Source organism: Podarcis pityusensis (assembly GCF_964106645.2).
Source record: "Podarcis pityusensis genome assembly, chromosome: 3".
Lineage (NCBI taxonomy): Eukaryota > Metazoa > Chordata > Lepidosauria > Squamata > Lacertidae > Podarcis > Podarcis pityusensis.
In genome coordinates, this window is record NC_138026.1 from 74,562,970 (window position 1) to 74,582,661 (window position 19,692).

Sequence of the window (19,692 nt, forward strand, 5' to 3'; positions counted from 1 at the left end):
CAGTCGTGGCTGACTCTGGGGTTGCGGTGCTCATCTCGCTTTACTGGCTGAGGGAGCCAGCGTACAGCTTCCGGGTCGTGTGGGCACGGAAATGCCGTTTACCTTCCCGCCGGAGCGGTACCTATTTATCTACTTTCACTTTGACGTGCTTTCAAACTGCTAGGTTGGCAGGAGCAGGGACCGAACAACGGGAGCTCACCCCGTTGCGGGAATTCGAACCACCGACCTTCTGATCGGCAAGCCCTAGGCTCTGTGGTTTAACCCACAGCGCCACTCGCGTCCCTTACACTGGCAAATAGAAGCTATCAAATAATAATAAAATACATCCAAATTGAGACCAGGTTCTTTTGCAATTATACAATCTAAGAGAGACTTCACCTTAAATTCTCCTCATCTGCATATTCTTTTCTGGGTTTTTAAATTTTTGATGTTGCAATTTGCTGATGTTCTTTCAGTGGCTTCATTAATATAACCCATTTAGTTTAGGAAACAATACCCTTTTGGGGAGCATATTTTTGCCTTTAACTACTTTCCTAAATTCAAGCATTTTTCTGTTGTTCCTCAAGGATTTAGCTGTCAAATTAACTGACCTAATTGCTTTAGATTGAGCCTTTAGAGTTCAGAATTAAGCCAACTGAAATCAAATGAGCTTTGGATGAACAAGGATAAAAATTTACCAATGATTCTTGTAAAGATGAACAGTGCTGGTAACATCATTTACCTATGAACCATGCAATTCCTTCCAGCAGAAATCTCCTAGCAGTCTTCTGTGGTGCATCAAAGGAAATTGACCCATTGTTGTCTTTCATTTGATTTCATTTTTGTTTGTCCCTCTTTGTTCCTGTGCTGATCTTTGGGCACTTGCAATATGCACATTCCCATAAAAAGCAGCTCAAAAGAATCATCAGGCTGGAGCAGCCACTCATGAGTAGCTTTCATCCTAAGTAGGGGCTCTAGCCTGCTCTTCCAAGCAGCAGAATTGCAAAAACAATCTTTCTGGGCAATGCCTGTTCAGAATGCCAAAAGGGATACTGAAGAGAAGCTGCTAGGTTTTGTAGGCATTCACTCTCTTTGTACAAAATACAAATGGAGTATCATAACTGAGGGGGATAATTTGCAGAAAGGTGCAGGCTGCACCAGCTGATCCAATGTCCTCCTGGGACATAGCCTCCAAGGGCCACAGTCCTTAGGGTTCTGAATTCACACCTCCATTGTTTTAGCATATGCTGGCTCAAATGGGATAAATCAGGGACAAGTTTACGCAATAGAATTTGCCTATCAAATGATACACCAGCTCAAAGAGCTGTTATTATTTGTTTATTTCATAAAATTGGTACGCCACTTGATTGTAAAAAAAGCTTGTTGTTGCATTACCCACCCTTCACCCTAAGGTCCCAGTGCGGGTTACAACATTGCTTATACAGCTATAATGTGTCTATGTGTCTTTGACAATGGAAAAGTTTCACCTGTGCCTCTGGAAACTGCTTAATATGCCCTATGCTCATAATAAACGAGGCTGTGAGTTCACAAGGTTTCTCCCTTTCATATAGATTATCCTCAGAGCATTCATCATTTGCCATGTCCACATGACGCTCTCGTCTTTCTCAAAATTTTACGCTACAGCAGAAAGGAAATTTGAAATTAACGATTTCTACATCTGAATTTTGAATCCAAAATTTGAATGCATTATCATTCACATATTCTCTCTGTGTGTATATATAAATTGCTAGGCTCAAATAGCAAATGCAGTAAGCTATAGGCTATCAACTACTGTCAGAATTTAGAAACATAGGAAGCTGCTTGAGTCAGACTTTTGGTCCATCTAGCTCCCTTTTGTCTAAACTGACTGGGTTTCAGACTGGGGACATGCCCAGTTCTATTTGGAGGTTCCAGGGACTGAATTTGGGACCTTCTGCAGGCAAAGCAGATGCTGAATCACTGAATTGCAGCATTTTCCCTGTTGTCAAATGTTAAACCTTAACAATTTTCAAACATCAAATCTTGTTGGATGACAGCTGCCAATTAAGGCGAAAAATCACAATACTATTTCACATCAGACAATACTATTGCATACTACATACAATTTCACATCAGCTATCAATACAAATACTTATACCGGCACGTGATAACTGACCAAACTGTCAAATGGTAATGATCACTGCATATCATGCAGCGAATACACTGAAATGCTTTATGATTCCATGTGAGCTATGAAATTCTGAACTCAAATACTAAAGCAAAATGGCAAATATTGAAATCAGATATTATTAGATGTAAAACACAGGCATCAAATATCAAAATGTACAAACAGAACATACTGGAGAATATTTAGTACCCAAATCTACTCAGAAGAATTTTGGGGAACAAATTAATGTCAACTCTAGATGAATATGGTTCTTTCACACATTTTAAGAATAATGCAGCCTACGAATGAGGGCAAGCATGATTGTATGGGTAATTGAAATGACTTCTGCTGTTGATCTGCAATGCTCCAAAATGGGGCAAGGCTATTTTTTTTTATAAAGTTACAGTTATGTCAGTAAATGTCTTCACTTAAGAAAAGAACAGATGGCCCAGTCTGAAGCTTTTCATATTCTCAGATGTCTAACATTATCTATTACTACTGTCTGAGCTTGTTAGAGTCACAGGAAGAGGAAAGGGTTTTCTCATCACACAAATGCTTGGTTACATCTGGGTAAGAAATTCCCATCTTTGAGGCCCATCGGAGGTGCCTCACTGTCACCCGCTGCTTTTTGAAATCCTGGTGTAAAAGAGAGAAAGAGAGAGAAAGAAAAGCAATCTACAAAAGCTCACCCCTACATTTCATCTGAATGAAGTCCAGCTGATGAATTGACTGCAACAATGGCTCGCTATCCAGAGTGAGATCAAATTCAGCAGATACTTTGGGTTCCAGAGCTCCTTTGACCCACTGCTCCTGAGACACTTGAACACGTTTGATTAAAGCATCTGAAATCTGAAAGGGAAACATTTAATGCCCAAGCTATAAAATAATCATTTTAAATTGATTGTGACTCAAGCAAATTGTGAGTACAGGTGCTCTATATAGGACACTCTAGGGCTGGCCCAGAATTGTGTCCTCAGCTTTTGTTGTAGCCACCAAGTCTTGAACAGCGCACAGCAATTCTTTTTGCCTGTGTACATGGAACAATCCATTATGAGAAAAACATGGGAGAGATTAAACTAATGCAAATGGACCAGTCTCAGAGGAGTCCACTTATCCCTGGCTTCTGCCATTGAAATGGATGGCGTATCCCATGTTTGAATGCACAAGACCTGTGCATGCATCAGAGGGCACTTCCAGATTCTCACTATCTTTGAGTGGGATTCAGTCACATATTGGAAAATTCCAGTTGCACAATTCCAGTTGATTGGGAGGTCTTGTGCAACAAACCTGCTTCTGCAAATTATAGAATTTTTGTGATAAGGAAAGTGGTTGGGGAAGATGCATTGGAAAGTTTGGACTAATGCTTGATTCAACATTGTCGAACCTCTCTCTGAACAAATTAGGGTAAGTGCTCACTAAATTTTCAGCATCTTCTAACCTGCTTCCAAACAAATCAGGATGAATGCTTAATGAGCGAGCACACGTGGGGCTTCAGAAGTACAATACTTCATTATTATTTTCTCATTAATCACAACATTAAGAGGCAACATACCTGTAAAAACCCAGAAGGGTCATTTTCTTTGATTACTTCAAGACAATATTCCATAAGCCCTGTAGACTGGCGCAGCTTCAGAGTACAGTGGTTTATCTGGTCCCAAACAACCTGGGGAGGGGAAATTCCATGTATAGTAGATAATCCTCTGGGCTTTCACTGAATTAAATAACTTATTTTGGAAGCAACAGCAGGAAAGCAAAGGCTCTTGCAGCCATATGGACACCACCTCATCTGCATCAGTGCCACTGAGTTGTCATTACTTAGCCCTAGCTCTTTATAAGAATTTCATCATAATTTTAATGGTGCTAAATAATTTGGATAATTCATGGTTAGGACAATCCATTAAAGAAATTAAAAATAAAATACATATAAAAAATGGAAGTTCTATGCTCAGAGACCAGCCACCATTGGATACAGATAGGCCAACTCAATATATCTTTTCTTTATCTATCCTGGTGTAAGCCTGGTTGCAGTAGCAGTGGGGAATGGCCAGGGAGCATTTTCAGGGAAGAATCAGCAGACAAAGTAAGGGGTGAACACACTGGTTTCCACCACAGCCATCAACCTTCTCCTACAATGTCCTGCATGTCCTTGACTTGACATAAATGTGGTTTTAGAGTTCATTTGCCATGATAACATACGGCCCTCATTCTAATGGGGCTTGATCTTGGGGCAGTACCCAGCAGATGGTATCTCAAATAAGCCTACACATTTATGGTTGTTGTCAAATGAAATTTCCACTCACCTTTAACTTGTGTTCACGCTCTTTGGTAACTTTTGTGAGCAGTTTTGCTTTCTGACGAGTCAAAGCGTCAACCAAGGCATCACACTGAGCCACCAGACAGGCTTCATAGTCCAAGCCATTTTCCTTGAAGACAAAAAAAACCCCACATTTCCTTCTACAACCGAAAGCCTCTTTTACTCAATGCATTGCCAGTGTTTCATCTTCCTGGGGATTTTTTTTTTTTTTTTAATGAGGATTTGGCAGCATGCTGTTTGTGTGATTCATTACAAGTCGTGACATTAATAACAGCTTGTTGTAAAAGTTCTGTGGGGATGCTATCAAAATGGTTATGCTGGAACATTGAAAAAGTCTAAATCTTTAGCATATTTAATTTTTTGCAGTTCTGGGAAATGTTACTATAAAATGGTTCGGCATCATGGGGAGGATATGCACAACTCCCATTCATTTCAATGGGACTTGTTTGCATAGAGAGTTTCTGGTGAACTGTCCCCACCGTCTCCAAATTTGTTTTCAAAGGTGTCATTGCAATCTGAAATTCATTTGTAGCTGCACAGTGTACAAGCGGAAAATAATTCAGTTTGAGACAAAACAGCTGACAATCAATGTATTGTTTCAGTACATGGGCATGTGTATTGCTGTAAAGTCATGAAAGAAAGAAACACGTAGCTTCAATTCTACTGAGCCTGACTGAAGTCTTAGGAACTTATGCCTGAGTAAGTATGAACAGCTTTCCAGCTTTGTAAAATCAAAATAATAGTTTCTTCTCCAGAGCTCTTCATTAGGTTAGATGGGAAACATAACAAATGTGTTGGGTATGTGTGTCTGTGTGAACAGGATTTAAAAAATTTTATTTGGCTGATGTTATTGGATTAACATTTTACAAAGGTGACCAAATAAGCAACTTCTAAAAAGCAAAAGTTGGGCAGGATTGGAACCAAAGAAACCTTTATAAACCAAACCAACACTCAGATTCTACACACAGTTGCCTAGAAGCAAATGCCCATTGGTTTCAAAAGTGTTTACTTCTAAATAAGTGTGCATAGGAGTGTGCCCTAAAATAATGCAGTTTTCTTTCTTTATCCTTTTTGCAAAAAATGCCTATTCCTCCAACATTAATTTAAAAGATATATATGGCAATGAACAGCATAAAATCCACAATAAAATTACATTCATAACCAAGCACAAAATTCATCAATAATCAGTAGATCAGATTAACAGATAGATATAGTTGGATCACCATTCAGGAACTGCCTGGGTAAACACATGAGTATTAAGCAGGTACCTAAATGCCAATACTGTAGGTGCTATAGGATTGTCAGTACTGATGTTCATTGGAAGCTTGAATTGATTATCATTACAATCTGTTTAAATGGTGATCGCTATAATTCATTCTATCAATGCATTTGGGACACAACCTAGCACAGAGTTAGGTGTTGTGCTGGATTGCGACACAGTTAGCCATATAGTCCTATTAAAATAAAACAAAAACTACAAAACATGTTTAATATCTGCCTGTTTAGTTACTGCAGTTTGATATGAAATCCAAAACAGCTAGAATTCTGTAATTATTACCTGTATCTGCTGTAGTATATTTTTCAGCTGAACCAGAAATTCCTTTGCTTCCTTTGCTTTATCTGAAATGCCATTTAAAGCCTGAGACAGTTGTGCCTGTAAGGGGGGAAAAGTCCAGTGACGCCAAGTATAAAACAGATAATCTTTATTCTTTACAGGTTATTCCTAAAACAGTTACTTTATCTAACATTTTAGTGCTTGCTATCATTAGGTTTTTATTTATAGGAGAGAGAAAATGAACCCCTTAAAGTAGTGAGCAAGTTATGTGTCTAATCAAGACAGATTGCCTTTATGAACTCTTTTCACTCTTTTCAACTCCTTTCATTATGAACTCTTTTGGTCCTCTAGTCACTCTAAAGGACTCTCTTTACATGCTTAGGCTGTGATCCTGTGCACAAGTACCCGGGAAGCAGCTCTGCTATACACAGTAGGACTTACTTCCAACTGCACAAAATTGTATGTTCAGAGTCATTCTTAACAGAATTTTGCAAACTGTTGTTTTTCCTTTCAGGATTATAACATATGGGATTATTAATCTGTACTGACTTGCTTTCTCATGAGAAAAGCACTAATCTGGACTCAGCAGTGGAGTGGGGTGGAGCTGCTGAGCCACCCTTCTGACACCGGTGTCACTGCTGCTTATCTAGATGTGGCTGGGGCAGGGCAGGGTGACGGCAAGGTTGGGACTGCAAAAGTCCCCTGGCAGAATAGCTGATATCGATCCAGCATGCCTGCTGGTGCACCTGCATAACCCAAACCTCACTGCTACCCTGCCCTAGTTCCTTCCCTCGTCTCCAAAGCCACCCTTTACTCACCATAGTCACCACTCCCCTCCTTACCCATCTCTAAAGACATCACTCCCACTCCCTGTAAGCCTTGCCAAAGCTAAGCCTCCCTTTACAACTCGCCAAAGCGATTCCATCTCTAGACCTTGCCAAACTTTCCACTTGTTGACTGGAGCCACCTGCCTGCATGCTTCAGCTGCCCAGCCTCTTGCTTGCATCCATCTCCAGGGGAAAAAAAAGTTAACAACAGCAACAACACGTGCAAACATCAAATCAATTCAAATCCAGGAGAGATACAAACTAGAATAAAGGTTTTAAAAGGCATGTTGCAAGAGGAAAACCTTTGGCAGGCTACAAAAATGCAATGGAGATGACACCCGCCTGATGCACAGGGAGTTCCAAAGGGTAGATGCCTCCACACTAAAGGCTATCCAAACCCTTGTAAACTATCATGCAGCCCACAAGTTCCTTCACAATAATGGAAAGAAGCTAAATTGCCCCATGTTGTAAATGCCATTGACTAAAGCCATTAAGAATTCCTGACTCTGGCTATTTTCCCAAGATTTTTCTTAACCAGAATCTGTCAATAGTATAGCATACAAGGACAGGTTCCTTATTGATTTTACAAATAAGCATTAATCCTACTATTCCTTCTCAGATAAAAGTTCATTGTTTATTCTGTATGTAATAGCAACAGCAGATTAATATTGATCTTCCCTCACCTGATCTGGTTGCTGACTGAAGCTTACAAATTGCTGAGAATGGGAAGTTTCAGGACTTTGGAGGCCCACATTCTAAAACAGAGAGATTAATTCCTAAGCCCACGGAGGGCTGGTTCACAAACGGAAATGGGTAGCCCCATCCAAATGCAATTCCTCCCATGAGAGCTGCTTTGGATCAGCCCAGCTTCCAACTATTCCAGCATTCTGCTTCCAACAGAAGCTTCTAGGATGATTAAACTCACAAGCAAGGCATGAAGACGTGACATCCCATTGTCTGTCCAGAGCAAATCCTGCCAATAACCAGTAACTACTTAGTTCAATGGCAATTCCTCAGGCAATTCCTCTCCCCAGTTCTGTGCACGTGCACTTCCCCTTAACCTGATACTCCTGGACTGAATTCTGGGGAAATCTACTCCTCCATTAACACTATTCAATGACTGAATACGATTTACTGGGTTAAGTTGTGGGTATGCAGCCAATGATGCAGCATTAGAAGTTCGCTGGGTGCCAGGCACATTTTGCTCCTGGCTATCAGTCACCTGTGACAAAGTGAAGATGCCTGGGTGCCAGGATGGCGCCTGATGTCTCCACCATCTGGAGGTGCATGCCTGGGGATCCTAGGATCTTGACTGTTTTCACATATTAGCAACACATCCTGTGGAATTCTATCTGTTATATTTTATCTGCACAATCAGAATGAATTCCAGAAACTAAAACGTTGTATTGATATAACTTTTGAGTCATCTGGCCCCAAAATTGGCAACTAGGTGTTCTGTGCTGGTGACGGTAACCCTGGTTTAAGGAGACATTTGGTGTCTAGCTTATATAACTAAGGTTCTAACACTGCTTACTTCTCTCAAACTACTACTCTCAAGAGCTCAAAAAACATTGGGTTATAATTAAATCGGTATTTGCACTTTTATTTGACTTTTATTAGACCAACATTTTTACTGGACCAGCTTCTTAACTTTTAATTAGATGCTGCCTTCTTGTTGTACAGTGGTACCTCTGGTTAAGAACTTAATTTGTTCTGGAGGTCTGTCCTTAACCTGAAACTGTTCTTAACATGAGGTACCACTTTAGCTAATGGGGCCTCCTGCTGCCGCTGCACCGCTGCCACGTTATTTCTGTTCTCATCCTGAAGCAAAGTTCTTAACCCGAGGTACTATTTCTGGGTTAGCGGAGTCTGTAACCTGAAGTATCTGTAACCTGAAGCGTCTGTAACCCGAGCTACCACTGTATATACATATGTATGTGGGAAAACTGCACACACCCAGATGTATTTGCTATTGTTTGGTATTTTCTGCTATACAGTGTATCCCCATCCTCATCCATTTTTCTAGGAATAGCACTCCTTTTTCATGAGAAGAGGGGGGAAAGTCCTAATTTCCCCAGGTCTAAAAAGGAACATGAACAAATGCATTTGTTCTCCACCAAACTGCACAAGTGACTGGAACAAAGAAAGGAGCCTTGTACTGTCTGCTCATCTAGTTCATTAATGTATGCTACACTGACCTGGAGATGCCAATAAACTTGAAACAACCAGCACAAAACCCCAAGGTGGAATTCAACATTGTGTTATTACAACCATTCAATCAGTGCAAGTATTTCTGCTTGTCCAACTAAACCATCTCCTCTTTCCCTTCCCCTGTGCAATGGACTGGGGGTTCTCTCGACCTTCCCATAACCAACTGGGGGGCACAAGGGAGCAGGTGGGAGAAGAGGACAGAAAGCCCCAGTTGCCCTGGCAGGACTCCTTGCTTTGGCTCCTGCTAGTGCAACTACTTAGTTGAATCTGGTCCCTATTATCAAAACCAGCACAATAAAATACAGTGGTACCTTGGGTTACATGCGCTTCAGGTTACATTCGCTTCAGGTTACAGACTCTGCTAACCCAGAAATAGTACCTCAGGTTAAGAACTTTGCTTCAGGATGAGAACAGAAATCGTGCTCTGCCAGTGCGGCGGCAGCGGAAGGCCCCATTAGCTAAAGTGGTGCTTCAGGTTAAGAACAGTTTCAGGTTAAGAACGGACCTCCGGAACGAATTAAGTACTTAACCTGAGGTACCACTGTACTATACAGTGGTGCCTCGCAAGACGAAATTAATCCGTTCCGCGAGTCTCTTCGTCTTGCAGTTTTTTCGTCTTGCGAAGCACGGCTATTAGCGGCTTAGCGGCTATTAATGGCTTAGCGGCTATTAACGGCTTAGCGGCTTAGCGGCTATTAACGGCTTAGTGGCTTAGCGGCTTTAAGAAAAAGGAAACAAACTCGAAAGAACTTGCAAGACATTTCGTCTTGCGAAGCAAGCCCATAGGGAAATTCGTCTTGCGGAACGACTCAAAAAACGCAAAACCCTTTCGTCTAGCGAATTTTTCGTCTTGCGAGGCATTCGTCTTGCGGGGCACCACTGTATACAATACAGAACTAAAACAACCATCAAACCAACTCATCAAAACTGCTAACCATAACACAGGAACTTAAAACCAAATCTTAAAAGGCCTGGATGAACAGACAAGTCTTAATCTGGCACCAAAAAGGCAGCGGTGTTGGTGTCTTGGCCAGCTGCAACATGGTACACACAATAAAAAAGAAGCATTTGGGAGGAGTCACCAACAACTTAAATTACACCTTGCGTAACAATTGATAAGAACAGTATTTTCAAAGGTGTGGGATGAAATGCTTTATTGATCAATGCACCATTTCAAATAATCACTCAACTTAATTCTAAAACTATGAGCACGAAGACAGTGTAACTTGTAACTTGTAGGTACAGTGTTTTTATTTCTCTTTGCATCAGGTTTCCCCTAATGCTGTTTCATCCTTTTTGTTGTAAATACTGGAAAGAAAATAAGCACACAATTAACTAATTTTTGTGATAATAGTGATTATCTTGTGCTCCTATAAGTGTTAATTATCCTAGTGCAATATCCTTGGCAGGATGTAAATGTGACGTCAGGGAGCCAACATCCTCACTGACTGTTCTCTTCCAAGCGAATAGCATGTTAAAGCCACATATTTAAAACTGGCTGCAGCAGGATATTTGCATGCTGCAATTCTCCGTAATTTACAGCCTCCTGAGCCCCATAATAGTGGCTAAATCATAAATCAAAGTGCCATGGGCTGAATTGGACTGCACATTTCATCAGGTTTTATGAGTTCCTGCATGGATAAGGCTGTGGGAGGAGGTAGAGTGCGTTCACCCATCATGAGCATATGCTACTTGCAACTATTTTGCAAACTGATTCCTCCTCCTGCCCATATGTCTAGGAAGCCAGCCTTTTTGTCATGCTTGAATCATCTTTTGAATAATCTGGGGAGCCATTTAGCAAGCAGATCTAGTGCAATGTCTCCACATGGTGCAGTTCAAAATAGCTCCAGTTTGCCTATGAAGATTTAAATAGTAGGTGGGCAGTCTAAACGATCAAGGGAAATTATTTTGACTGTTCCAATTTATTGAACAAATACCTTGCCCCACAGGCACCCTGGCTATGTAGCCTCCCATCCACTTTTGCACACTGTAGTCTGAATAATGTAGACTATGCAGTTAAGAGTTTTGGGGTACAGTGGATTCTGACCAGGAAGACCAAGTCAGAGAAGATCAGGGGTTCTTTAACTATGGCATGGCCCCAGTGCTTCCTGGTGATCCCCAAGATCATACTAAAAATAACAGAGGCAAATGTTGAAAGAGCCTGAAGAGGAATAGTTCCAGTCTTATAATATAAACTGAAAAGCAGCTGCCTCTGCTTCTTCAGCAGCGCAAGTGGTTGCTGTAAAGAGGTCAACCAACTGGGTAGAAAAAATAGTCAATGGGTGTTGTTGAGTACTGAGCTACATGAGCCAGAAATCTTCACTCACTACTGGAGTTCCTACTTAATTCATTTAAGAAATTGATTCAAACATTTGGGAAGGTCATATGCCACAATCCTCAGGGGACTGAATCACCTCAGAATATATGAAGCAGATGTATTTTTGAATGCAACTAAATAAAAATCTTCCTGCCCAATGTTACCACATGAGAGAAAAGAATAGAGTAGCAGCATTCAAGCCATCCCACAGGAACATAACTGTCACAGTTCCCTGAGAGCTCTGATGTATAAATGTATAATGTATGCATAATTTAATAACAGAAAGCGCTTCACCCAAGTGCAATGTGAATAATCAATAAATACTTTGTAGGCCTTTATTTTCAGCAAGGATGAATGGACATAATTGGCTTTCAGCTCAATCTCAAGAGCTTCATGTTCTACTCAAAAGTAAAGAAAATACAACTGTATTTAATAGAAATAATACAAATGCCATGCTCTTATCTATGAAATCTATGTCCTGTGATATCAAAACTGAAATGAATTGGTTTAAACCCTAAAATTTTATTGAATGGCTAATAGTTGAATGCGTAGTAAATAGTAAATAAAAATAACAAAGCAGAAGGGAATACTTGATTACGCTTATTCACTTACCTAGGATTCTTTATTCCCATAATTTAAGAGCCAAGAAAATAACATTTTATCCTGCAACTTTAATACAGCTTGGTTTTTCAACAGACTTGTAGAATGGAAATGAAATCCAGAGTAGTGATGTGTGAACGAAAATTGCATTAACTGTGTTGTTGTTGTTTTTTTAAAAAAATGTTGCCGGAAACCTACAAGGAAATTTTCCATATTCTCTTCCCTCACTCTGAATAAACACCTATTGCTTTTCTTAGCAAACATCCCCCAAAAACCAAATTACAATGAATACATTCCTACTATAACACTTAGTTGTTTCAGGATGGTCACTCTGAACTATTCTGCTGCTGCAAAGTGGTTTATAAAGCTATTAGTAGAAGTTTCCCGAGAGTGGAAAGCACAGGCAAGTTGCACAGCAGATTAGTAAGAGGGGTCTAGTCAGGTATCTCTAATATAATGTTATTTGTCTCTCACCAAGGTGGCCTTGAAGAAGTCACTATCCATTAGCCCCATCATAGGGCGGTGCTGGACTCCCATTCTCTTCAACCAGGCCGTTGGCTGATTAGATCTGATACCCTTTTAAATGTGTTGTGGGAGCGGGTGGGAAGGGGACAAGGGTTATTGGTTTATTCTTGTTCTTGTTTTTATTATGTATTTTGTGGGGTTTTGATTTTTTTTTTCTTGTTGTGAGTGATCCAAAAAAAGATGAAGGGTGGTATACAGATTTAGTAAATAAATAAATAAATATAATAAACAATAATAACCATCCATGGCTTTTTGCTATGCTGACCAGAGCTGATGGGAGTCCAACAACATCTGGACATCTACAAGTTTCCTACCTTTCTTTGTCCATTGTTCTTCATCTTTAGAATGGGAGAAAGGGTTGTTAGAATGGTAAATACAATGGCAATAGTACAGAACTGTGCAACTTTAAAAAAAAAAATTGTACTGTAATGCTTTGGGAAGAACCTTGGAGGAGATCTTGGGATGCACTCAAAGTTCACTTCATGTAGTTCAGCTGTCCCTCAATACACTTTAAGAGCTGGTTCATACAGCAATTCGGACCATTATACAGAACAGCAGCAAATTTCTAGAAGAAGAAGTAGCAGAGCTCTATTCAGCCAGGACTCAAGACATGTTGTGCTGCAGTGACCCTGCTCCCTAGGGTTGGGTTTACTCAATGGTGTTGGGAAAGACGGGACCCTTTTGTTTAAAACCTGTACATGTACATTACTGGCATTCAAAAAAAATTTCCACCTAGGGGTGAAATAAATACCTGCTGAAAGTGATTTATAGGGTGGGCCTTCACCACTCTTTCAGTGCCAATTTATCTATAGCGTTGGGATTCTCATCTGCTGTAGCGATTGCTAGTTCAGTTCTAGAGGGCGGTAATGGCTCCTTACGAAAGAACCGGGAGTCAATGGCCGGTTGTGATCTGGCGTGACACGCTCCAGCCTTTGCCAGCAGGCGGTGCAGGCGAGCGAGCTGTAGAGCAAAGATCAGGACCTCTCCTTGCCTTACCTTGTGCTGCTTCCACATGGCCCCCAAGGCCTTCACCTCGTGCTTGGTGTGCTTGCCTTCTTCCAGGCACTGGTAGCAGACGGGAGTCCGGCAGGTCACGCAGTACATGCTGTAGTTCTCCAGCTCGTGATCCGCGCAGGTCGGGGGCTTGCGCGCAGCCCCGGGCGCTTTGCTACCCCCGCCGCCTCCACCAGCTGCTCCGCCCGCTCCGCTCGGGGCTCCCTGCTGGCTGGGCGGAGGGACCAAGCGGTGCTTGGCAAAAGGCCCCCGGGACGGGTGGCACTTGACCTGGCAAGAGGCGCAGTAGAGCACCTCGCATTGCTCGCACATCACGGCGGCCGGCTCGGGGGGGCTGCGGTCGCACAGCTGGCACTTGGCGGCGGCCGAGGCGGCGGCCCGGCCCTGCTGGTAGCGCTGCACGATGGCCTCCAGGAGCCGGTTGCGCTGGAAGCCGCGTAGGCCGCGATGGTCCAGCGAGGCGCTGCGGTGGCATTGCGGGCAGGTCAGCGAGGAGCTGGTGCCTCCACCCCGAGGGGCTGCCGCCGCCGAGGAGCCCGGAGGAGGTGGCACCAGGGGCAGAACCCGCACCCCGTTGGGAGACTTAAGGCTCGGGGTGTAGGAGCCGTAGCCGCTGTCGGTCTCGCTGTGCAGGCTCAGCTTGTCCGCATGATCCACGCCGCCGCCGCCGCCGCCCCCTCCGCCTGCTCCGCTGCCCCCTCCGGCCCCGCAGTCGTAGTCGAGAGAGGCTGGTCCGGAGGCTCCGGCCCCGGCTCCCGGCGCTGCCGCAGGGCCCCGGGGGTGCAGCATGGCGGGCAGATGTTGCTCGGTCTCCGGCGTCTGCACGGCGATGGTTCGGGCGCAAGGCAGGCAGACATTGTGCGAGCAGGGCAAGATGATGGGCTCCCGGAACAGTGAGCCGCACACGGGACATTTCAGCTCCTCTTCCATGGCTGCGGGTGGCTTTGTCTCCAAACAGCGAGAGCGGGCTGGGATGGAACCGATCAGCGCAAATACAGCGGGGTACAGTCAGCCTTATTGCTGCTCTTCCGGGAGCCCTTTCCCTCCATGTTCCACAGTAGCCGCTGTCTCTTCCTGCTGCTGTTCTTGCAGCTGGAAAGATGTCGGAGAGGAGTCAGCTTTCAGCACCGCGGCAGGATGGACAGCTCCTTGCTGAGCGGATGTTGCTGAGTTCAGCACCGCGGCGCGGATAGACTGCTTTCCCAGCTGTGTTGCTCTAGCTCGGTTCAGCACCACGATGGAGTTGGACAGCTCCTTTGGGTTGAGTTCAATAGCGCTGATGGGGTTGGCCGGCTCTTCCTGATGTACAGCTGCTGAGTTCTGCACGCACAGGGGAGCTGGAGGCGGGGGTCTTTTCCAGGCGCTGTAGCTGCTGCCGCAGCGGGACTGACCTTGCCTAGTTGCAGCCAAAGGGGTGGAAGACAGCTATTGTTTATTGCAAAGGAATTTCCTTGCCCTTGGTGTATGCAGTTAGCATAGTAGTCGGCTAGCTGGAATTCGTGTTGCATAGATTAAAGGGGAGACAGAAGGGGAAAGAACCGTGAAGGGGGCGGGAATAGCTTTTTCAGCAAATAGGTGATCGCTTGCTATGTGACTGAAAGGAGAGAATGAGTTTTATTTAAAGGGAGATGTCTTTATACGATAAAAATCCATTATTTATAGACAGGATTGAACATAGTGGGGGTTTCTTTATCTCTAATAGCGTGCTTTCCCCCTGAGGGAAGACGGGGATGTTCAAATGAGGAAGCTTGAAAGAAGAGAGCAAGCTGCAAATATATTTTCCTTTCCACATCCTTTATCATGCTGGAACACAAATTCCAACCACAAAATATTGCACACTGTTAACAAGAAGAATGAAATAGATTTTATTATTATTATTATTATTATTATTATTATTATTGATGGTACACAGGCTGAATTGTGATTGGATAGTGGCATTCCACACACATACAAAAGATGATGTTGGAAGTAGGAAAAAAACCCCTGCACCACTCCACTAGCAACCGAATCCAAATTTGCTTCAAAAATAAATCAGAGTTGACAGCTGAGTGTTTTGTGAGTTGGAAATAACCATCATTACAAGGATGCACTAGCAGTGGGAAATCCCATCTGTTTTTTCTTTGCTCTACATATGTTTAGGATAATAGAAAGATGGAATGCTAGAATAAAACAGAGATGATAAAAAGCCATTATTTTGTGACTTGGAAGAGATTATAATGGTTTGTAACCCAAGTAGCAATGGTATAGAAAATAAACTGGGTAGGTTGCTCCAAGACCCTTTTTAGAAATAAATAGTCTTACACTTTGCTTACTTAAGTGCGTATGGATGTTTTGAAATATACTTGAAACCAAGGGGAACAAAAGGTGAAAGATTACCAAGGATTACCAAGAAACTGTATAAAACCAGAATTGGCTGGAATGCTGTTTTAAATGCAACACATTTTATTTTCCCTTTAAATCTGTTTCTCTACTACCCAGATCTGAGCTAGTGGCATATATGGCTAAAGAGGAAGGGCCAAAAAAGAGTAAAGAAGCAATACGTATATGTTATAGAGGTGGGTTAATAATTAGTGCCTTGGAATGCAAAATAAATCATTTCAGTCCTGGAATCCAGCCAAAATACTAACTACAGCTAGTTAGCATGGCTTTCTCAATATTTGGCCATCTCTCCACTGTCTTATTGATATGTCAGCATGAATATGTCCATGAAAAAAATATGGGAGATTCTGAAGCATCTAAGATCCAAAGGTGGTTTGAAGGTGTTGAAACACTTCAGAATGTCCCAGAGTTTTCTTACATATATGTATTATTAACTACAATCATCGCCATCACCATCACTCTGATTCAAAATGTTTCATTAGTTTAAGAAACAGCTTGTTGCATGGTGCAGGGGCTATGGTCAGAAGGGAATTTTGTAATGTCCACAGCTGTGGAGATCCTGTTCTATGGATCACGACTTCTGCCTGGGGTATATTTTGATAACTGATGGGCCAATTGCTGGTTGAAACAGAAAATGAAAAACTGTCTCAACTCTGTTCATCCTACAACTTTAAGTACCAGTTTAAGAGACATTAAAATACAGCAGGTGCCTGCACAATTACCTGAGCACTACACATTTAGCATATTCTCCTGTGCATGAGATCACAGTATGAGATCTTGCACATTAATTTTGACATAGATAACATGATAGAATTTCCAGGTGAATTGTGCCTACCTTGGTTGCAGGAGGTGCCTATTTTAGTTAATTAGGGGTGTCTAGCAATGTGTGTCCCAAGCAGCTTACTAAACTGGAGCCACCACAGAGCAATTATTACTGTGTGTTTAACACTACTCACATTTTTAACTATTTCAGTCAAATCCTCAGATGGTTATTAGAGTGTTTTCCAACTGTTTCACAGTATAAACTTGCTTATATCATTGTATTAATGGACCTACAAGAAACATGCCATTATGCTTGTTCTTTGATCATATTCTCATACAGGATTTGATCTAAGGTGTAAACTCATTGTTACATATAAAAGTTCCTGCTGCAAAACAGAGTTTCTTTCTACCTACAATTGTATGGAAGAAGCAAGGTCTAATGTCTTATTCTGGAAGTAGCTATATTCTCTTACTTCCAGTGCAAACTTGCACCGGCAAATGAATGTAGAAAGATGGTGCAAGAGAGGCAGAGGTGAACTGCTCTGCCACATTTGCTTCTCATATGATGTTTCTGCCAATACCATAACTGCTATAGCAGGGAGCAATGGGACCATAAATATGGAAAAGTTACAGCTAATTGCACTTAGGAGGTAGAAGAAAAAGGGGGTAGGAAAAAACCCCCAGAAATAATTTCTCTCTCAAAAGCAGACTACAAAAGCTTGGGATGCAAGGAGAGCACCACTTACCTCTCCTTGCATTGTCTGAAATAGCACCTTCCTCCTTGGGGTGAGCAATAGCCAATCTTCTGGGCCCTATCTTGGCAACAAGATTCAGCCAACAACAACGGATTCTCCCATTTCACCAGTTCTTCTTCTGAGAAACTCCTCTGAACCAGTTAATAAATAAGCTCTCACTACAAATCCAAACTATGCTTGGCAGATCCCACGTAGATAGGATAGTGCCTAGGGCTAGGTTAATGCTAAAGGCAGATTGTGAGCCCTATAAATTAATATGGGACATGAAGAAGTTGCAAGGGATCAGATGGTCTCCTAAATGCCCATTGGTCCTCTGGTGTTGAAGTATGCTTGTTTGCTGGCTAATATGGGTTGTCTCAAACCTAGACAGCATCTCAAACCTAGACAGCATCCCAAACCTAGACAGCGTCCTAAAAAGTAGAGACATCACCTTGCCAACAAAGCTCCGTATAGTAAAAGCTATGGTTTTCCCAGTAGTGATGTATGGAAATGAAAGCTGGACCATAAAGAAGGCTGATCACCGAAGAATTGATGCTTTTGAATTATGGTGCTGGAGGAGACTCTTGAGAGTCCCATGGACTGCAAAAAGATCAAACTGATCCATTCTGAAGGAAATCAGCCCTGAGTGCTCACTGGAAGGACAGATTGTGAAGCTGAGGCTTCAATACTTTGGCCACCTCATGAGAAGAGAAGACTCCCTGGGAAAGACCCTGATGTTGGGAAAGATGGAGGGCACAAGGAGAAGGGGATGACAGAGGACAAGATGGTTGAATAGTGTTCTCAAAGCTACCAGCATGAATTTGACCAAACTGTGGGAGGCAGTGGAAGACAGAAGTGCCTGGCGTGCTCTGGTCCATGGGGTCACGAAGACTAAACTAAATGACTAAACAACAACAACATGGGTTGTCTAACTTGACAGAAGGTGGCCATCTTTGAAGAATACTTCTGTTTGATCTTAAACTTATAACCCACCTTTCTAACCTAGTATCAAGCATAGTCAGTCAGACAGAGGGCCTTCTCGGTAGTGGCACCCGCCCTGTGGAACGCCCTCCCTTCAGATGTGAAGGAAATAAGCAGCTATCTTCTTTTTAAAAGACATCTGAAGGCAGCCCTGTTTAGGGAAGTTTTTAATATTTAATGCTGTATTGTTTTTAACACTTGATTGGAAGCCGCCCAGAGTGGCTAGGGAAATTCAGCCAGATGGGCAGGGTATAAATAATAAATTATTATTGTTGTTGTTGTTGTTGTTGTTGTTGTTGTTGTCTACAACTGATAAACATTTCAATACACAATAAATACAATAAAACTGTATTTCTCTAAGCCTCTGCTTTATCTAATGAGACACGTCACACCTGCCTTTTGGCAAGTAATATAACATTGCACACCACCCCAATCTCCAAGCAGTGAGAGATTCCAAGGGTTCCAAGCATTTCACCTGGGTTTGTGTTCCCTTTGGAATGAGGTAAAGTGGAGATGATGGTGTCTTTATGACATACGGTTTATTTACACACACACACATATACAACCTGAGCCTGTGAGGAGGGGTTCACAGCATTAACGGCCCAAGAGGCTCTTGCTTCTTCCATAGCGACAGCCTTGGATTCAAACAGAAATCAAACATCACTCTTGTTCTATCTTCCCAGCTTGCTGATTTGCCTCTAGCTTACATCACTCCCAACTCTCAACTCTGGCTTTGTCCTTCTAACTATTCCCAGGTTGGGGGAGGGGCCCCCAACCATTTGCTGTCTCGCACAGAGTCCCTTCCTTTGTTCCCCTTAATGGCCCATCACCTCACTGGGAAGCTATTTTAGCTAATCCAGGAATTAGAAGGGATGCCCAAGCAACTGAAGAGTCTTGGCACACAGCCTACTTTCTCCCACCAAAACTCATATAACATATGTGAATGTTGTTAATGTACAATAGAATGCAAGGTAGCTATTTTCAGGTCAAATGTATATTCTAGTTAAAGCAGATGTTACATTCAAACCAGGGGAACTTCCAAATTTTTACTTCATCCTGCAGTGAATCTGGCTATGTCTAACCATATCTGCTTGTAGTTTATGGCTCTGGAAAGAGAACTTATGGCATAATGAATATATTTTAAATAAATGAATCTCTCATGCTGTCAAGATTATTTTTCTCTATTTTTTGGCTGTACCTTCATTCAAGGTACTTTCCAGATTTTTAGAGGTCAGTTGTTATACATTTAGGCCTTGGCATAATGACAGCTGGGGTGGAACAATTTAGTATGTTGAACATTTTTCTTGCTTTATTTATCTCTCTATAGCTTTTATTTCAAGGAATCCAA

The 19,692-nt window shown here is 42.3% G+C and overlaps 1 protein-coding gene across 4 annotated transcripts in view; it reads right to left on the reverse strand.

Moving 5' to 3' along the window:
* TRIM67 (tripartite motif containing 67) overlaps nt 1-15,335 on the reverse strand; it is a 43,864-nt gene extending 28,529 nt beyond the window's left edge. For 2 of the 4 annotated variants that reach the window (XM_080998629.1, XM_080998627.1), the window contains exons 1-5: nt 13,471-15,335; nt 5,998-6,093; nt 4,426-4,548; nt 3,678-3,788; nt 2,821-2,974 (exon numbers count right to left, since the gene is read on the reverse strand). In XM_080998629.1, coding sequence (XP_080854755.1) covers nt 2,821-2,974; nt 3,678-3,788; nt 4,426-4,548; nt 5,998-6,093; nt 13,471-14,418 — 1,432 coding nt within the window. In that variant the 5' untranslated portion in view covers nt 14,419-15,335. Of the gene's footprint in view, nt 1-2,814; nt 2,975-3,677; nt 3,789-4,425; nt 4,549-5,997; nt 6,094-13,470 lie in introns of all 4 variants that reach the window. The other 2 variants (XM_080998628.1, XM_080998626.1) reach the window with 1 other exon arrangement.
* Between the last annotated feature and the right edge of the window lie 4,357 nt (nt 15,336-19,692).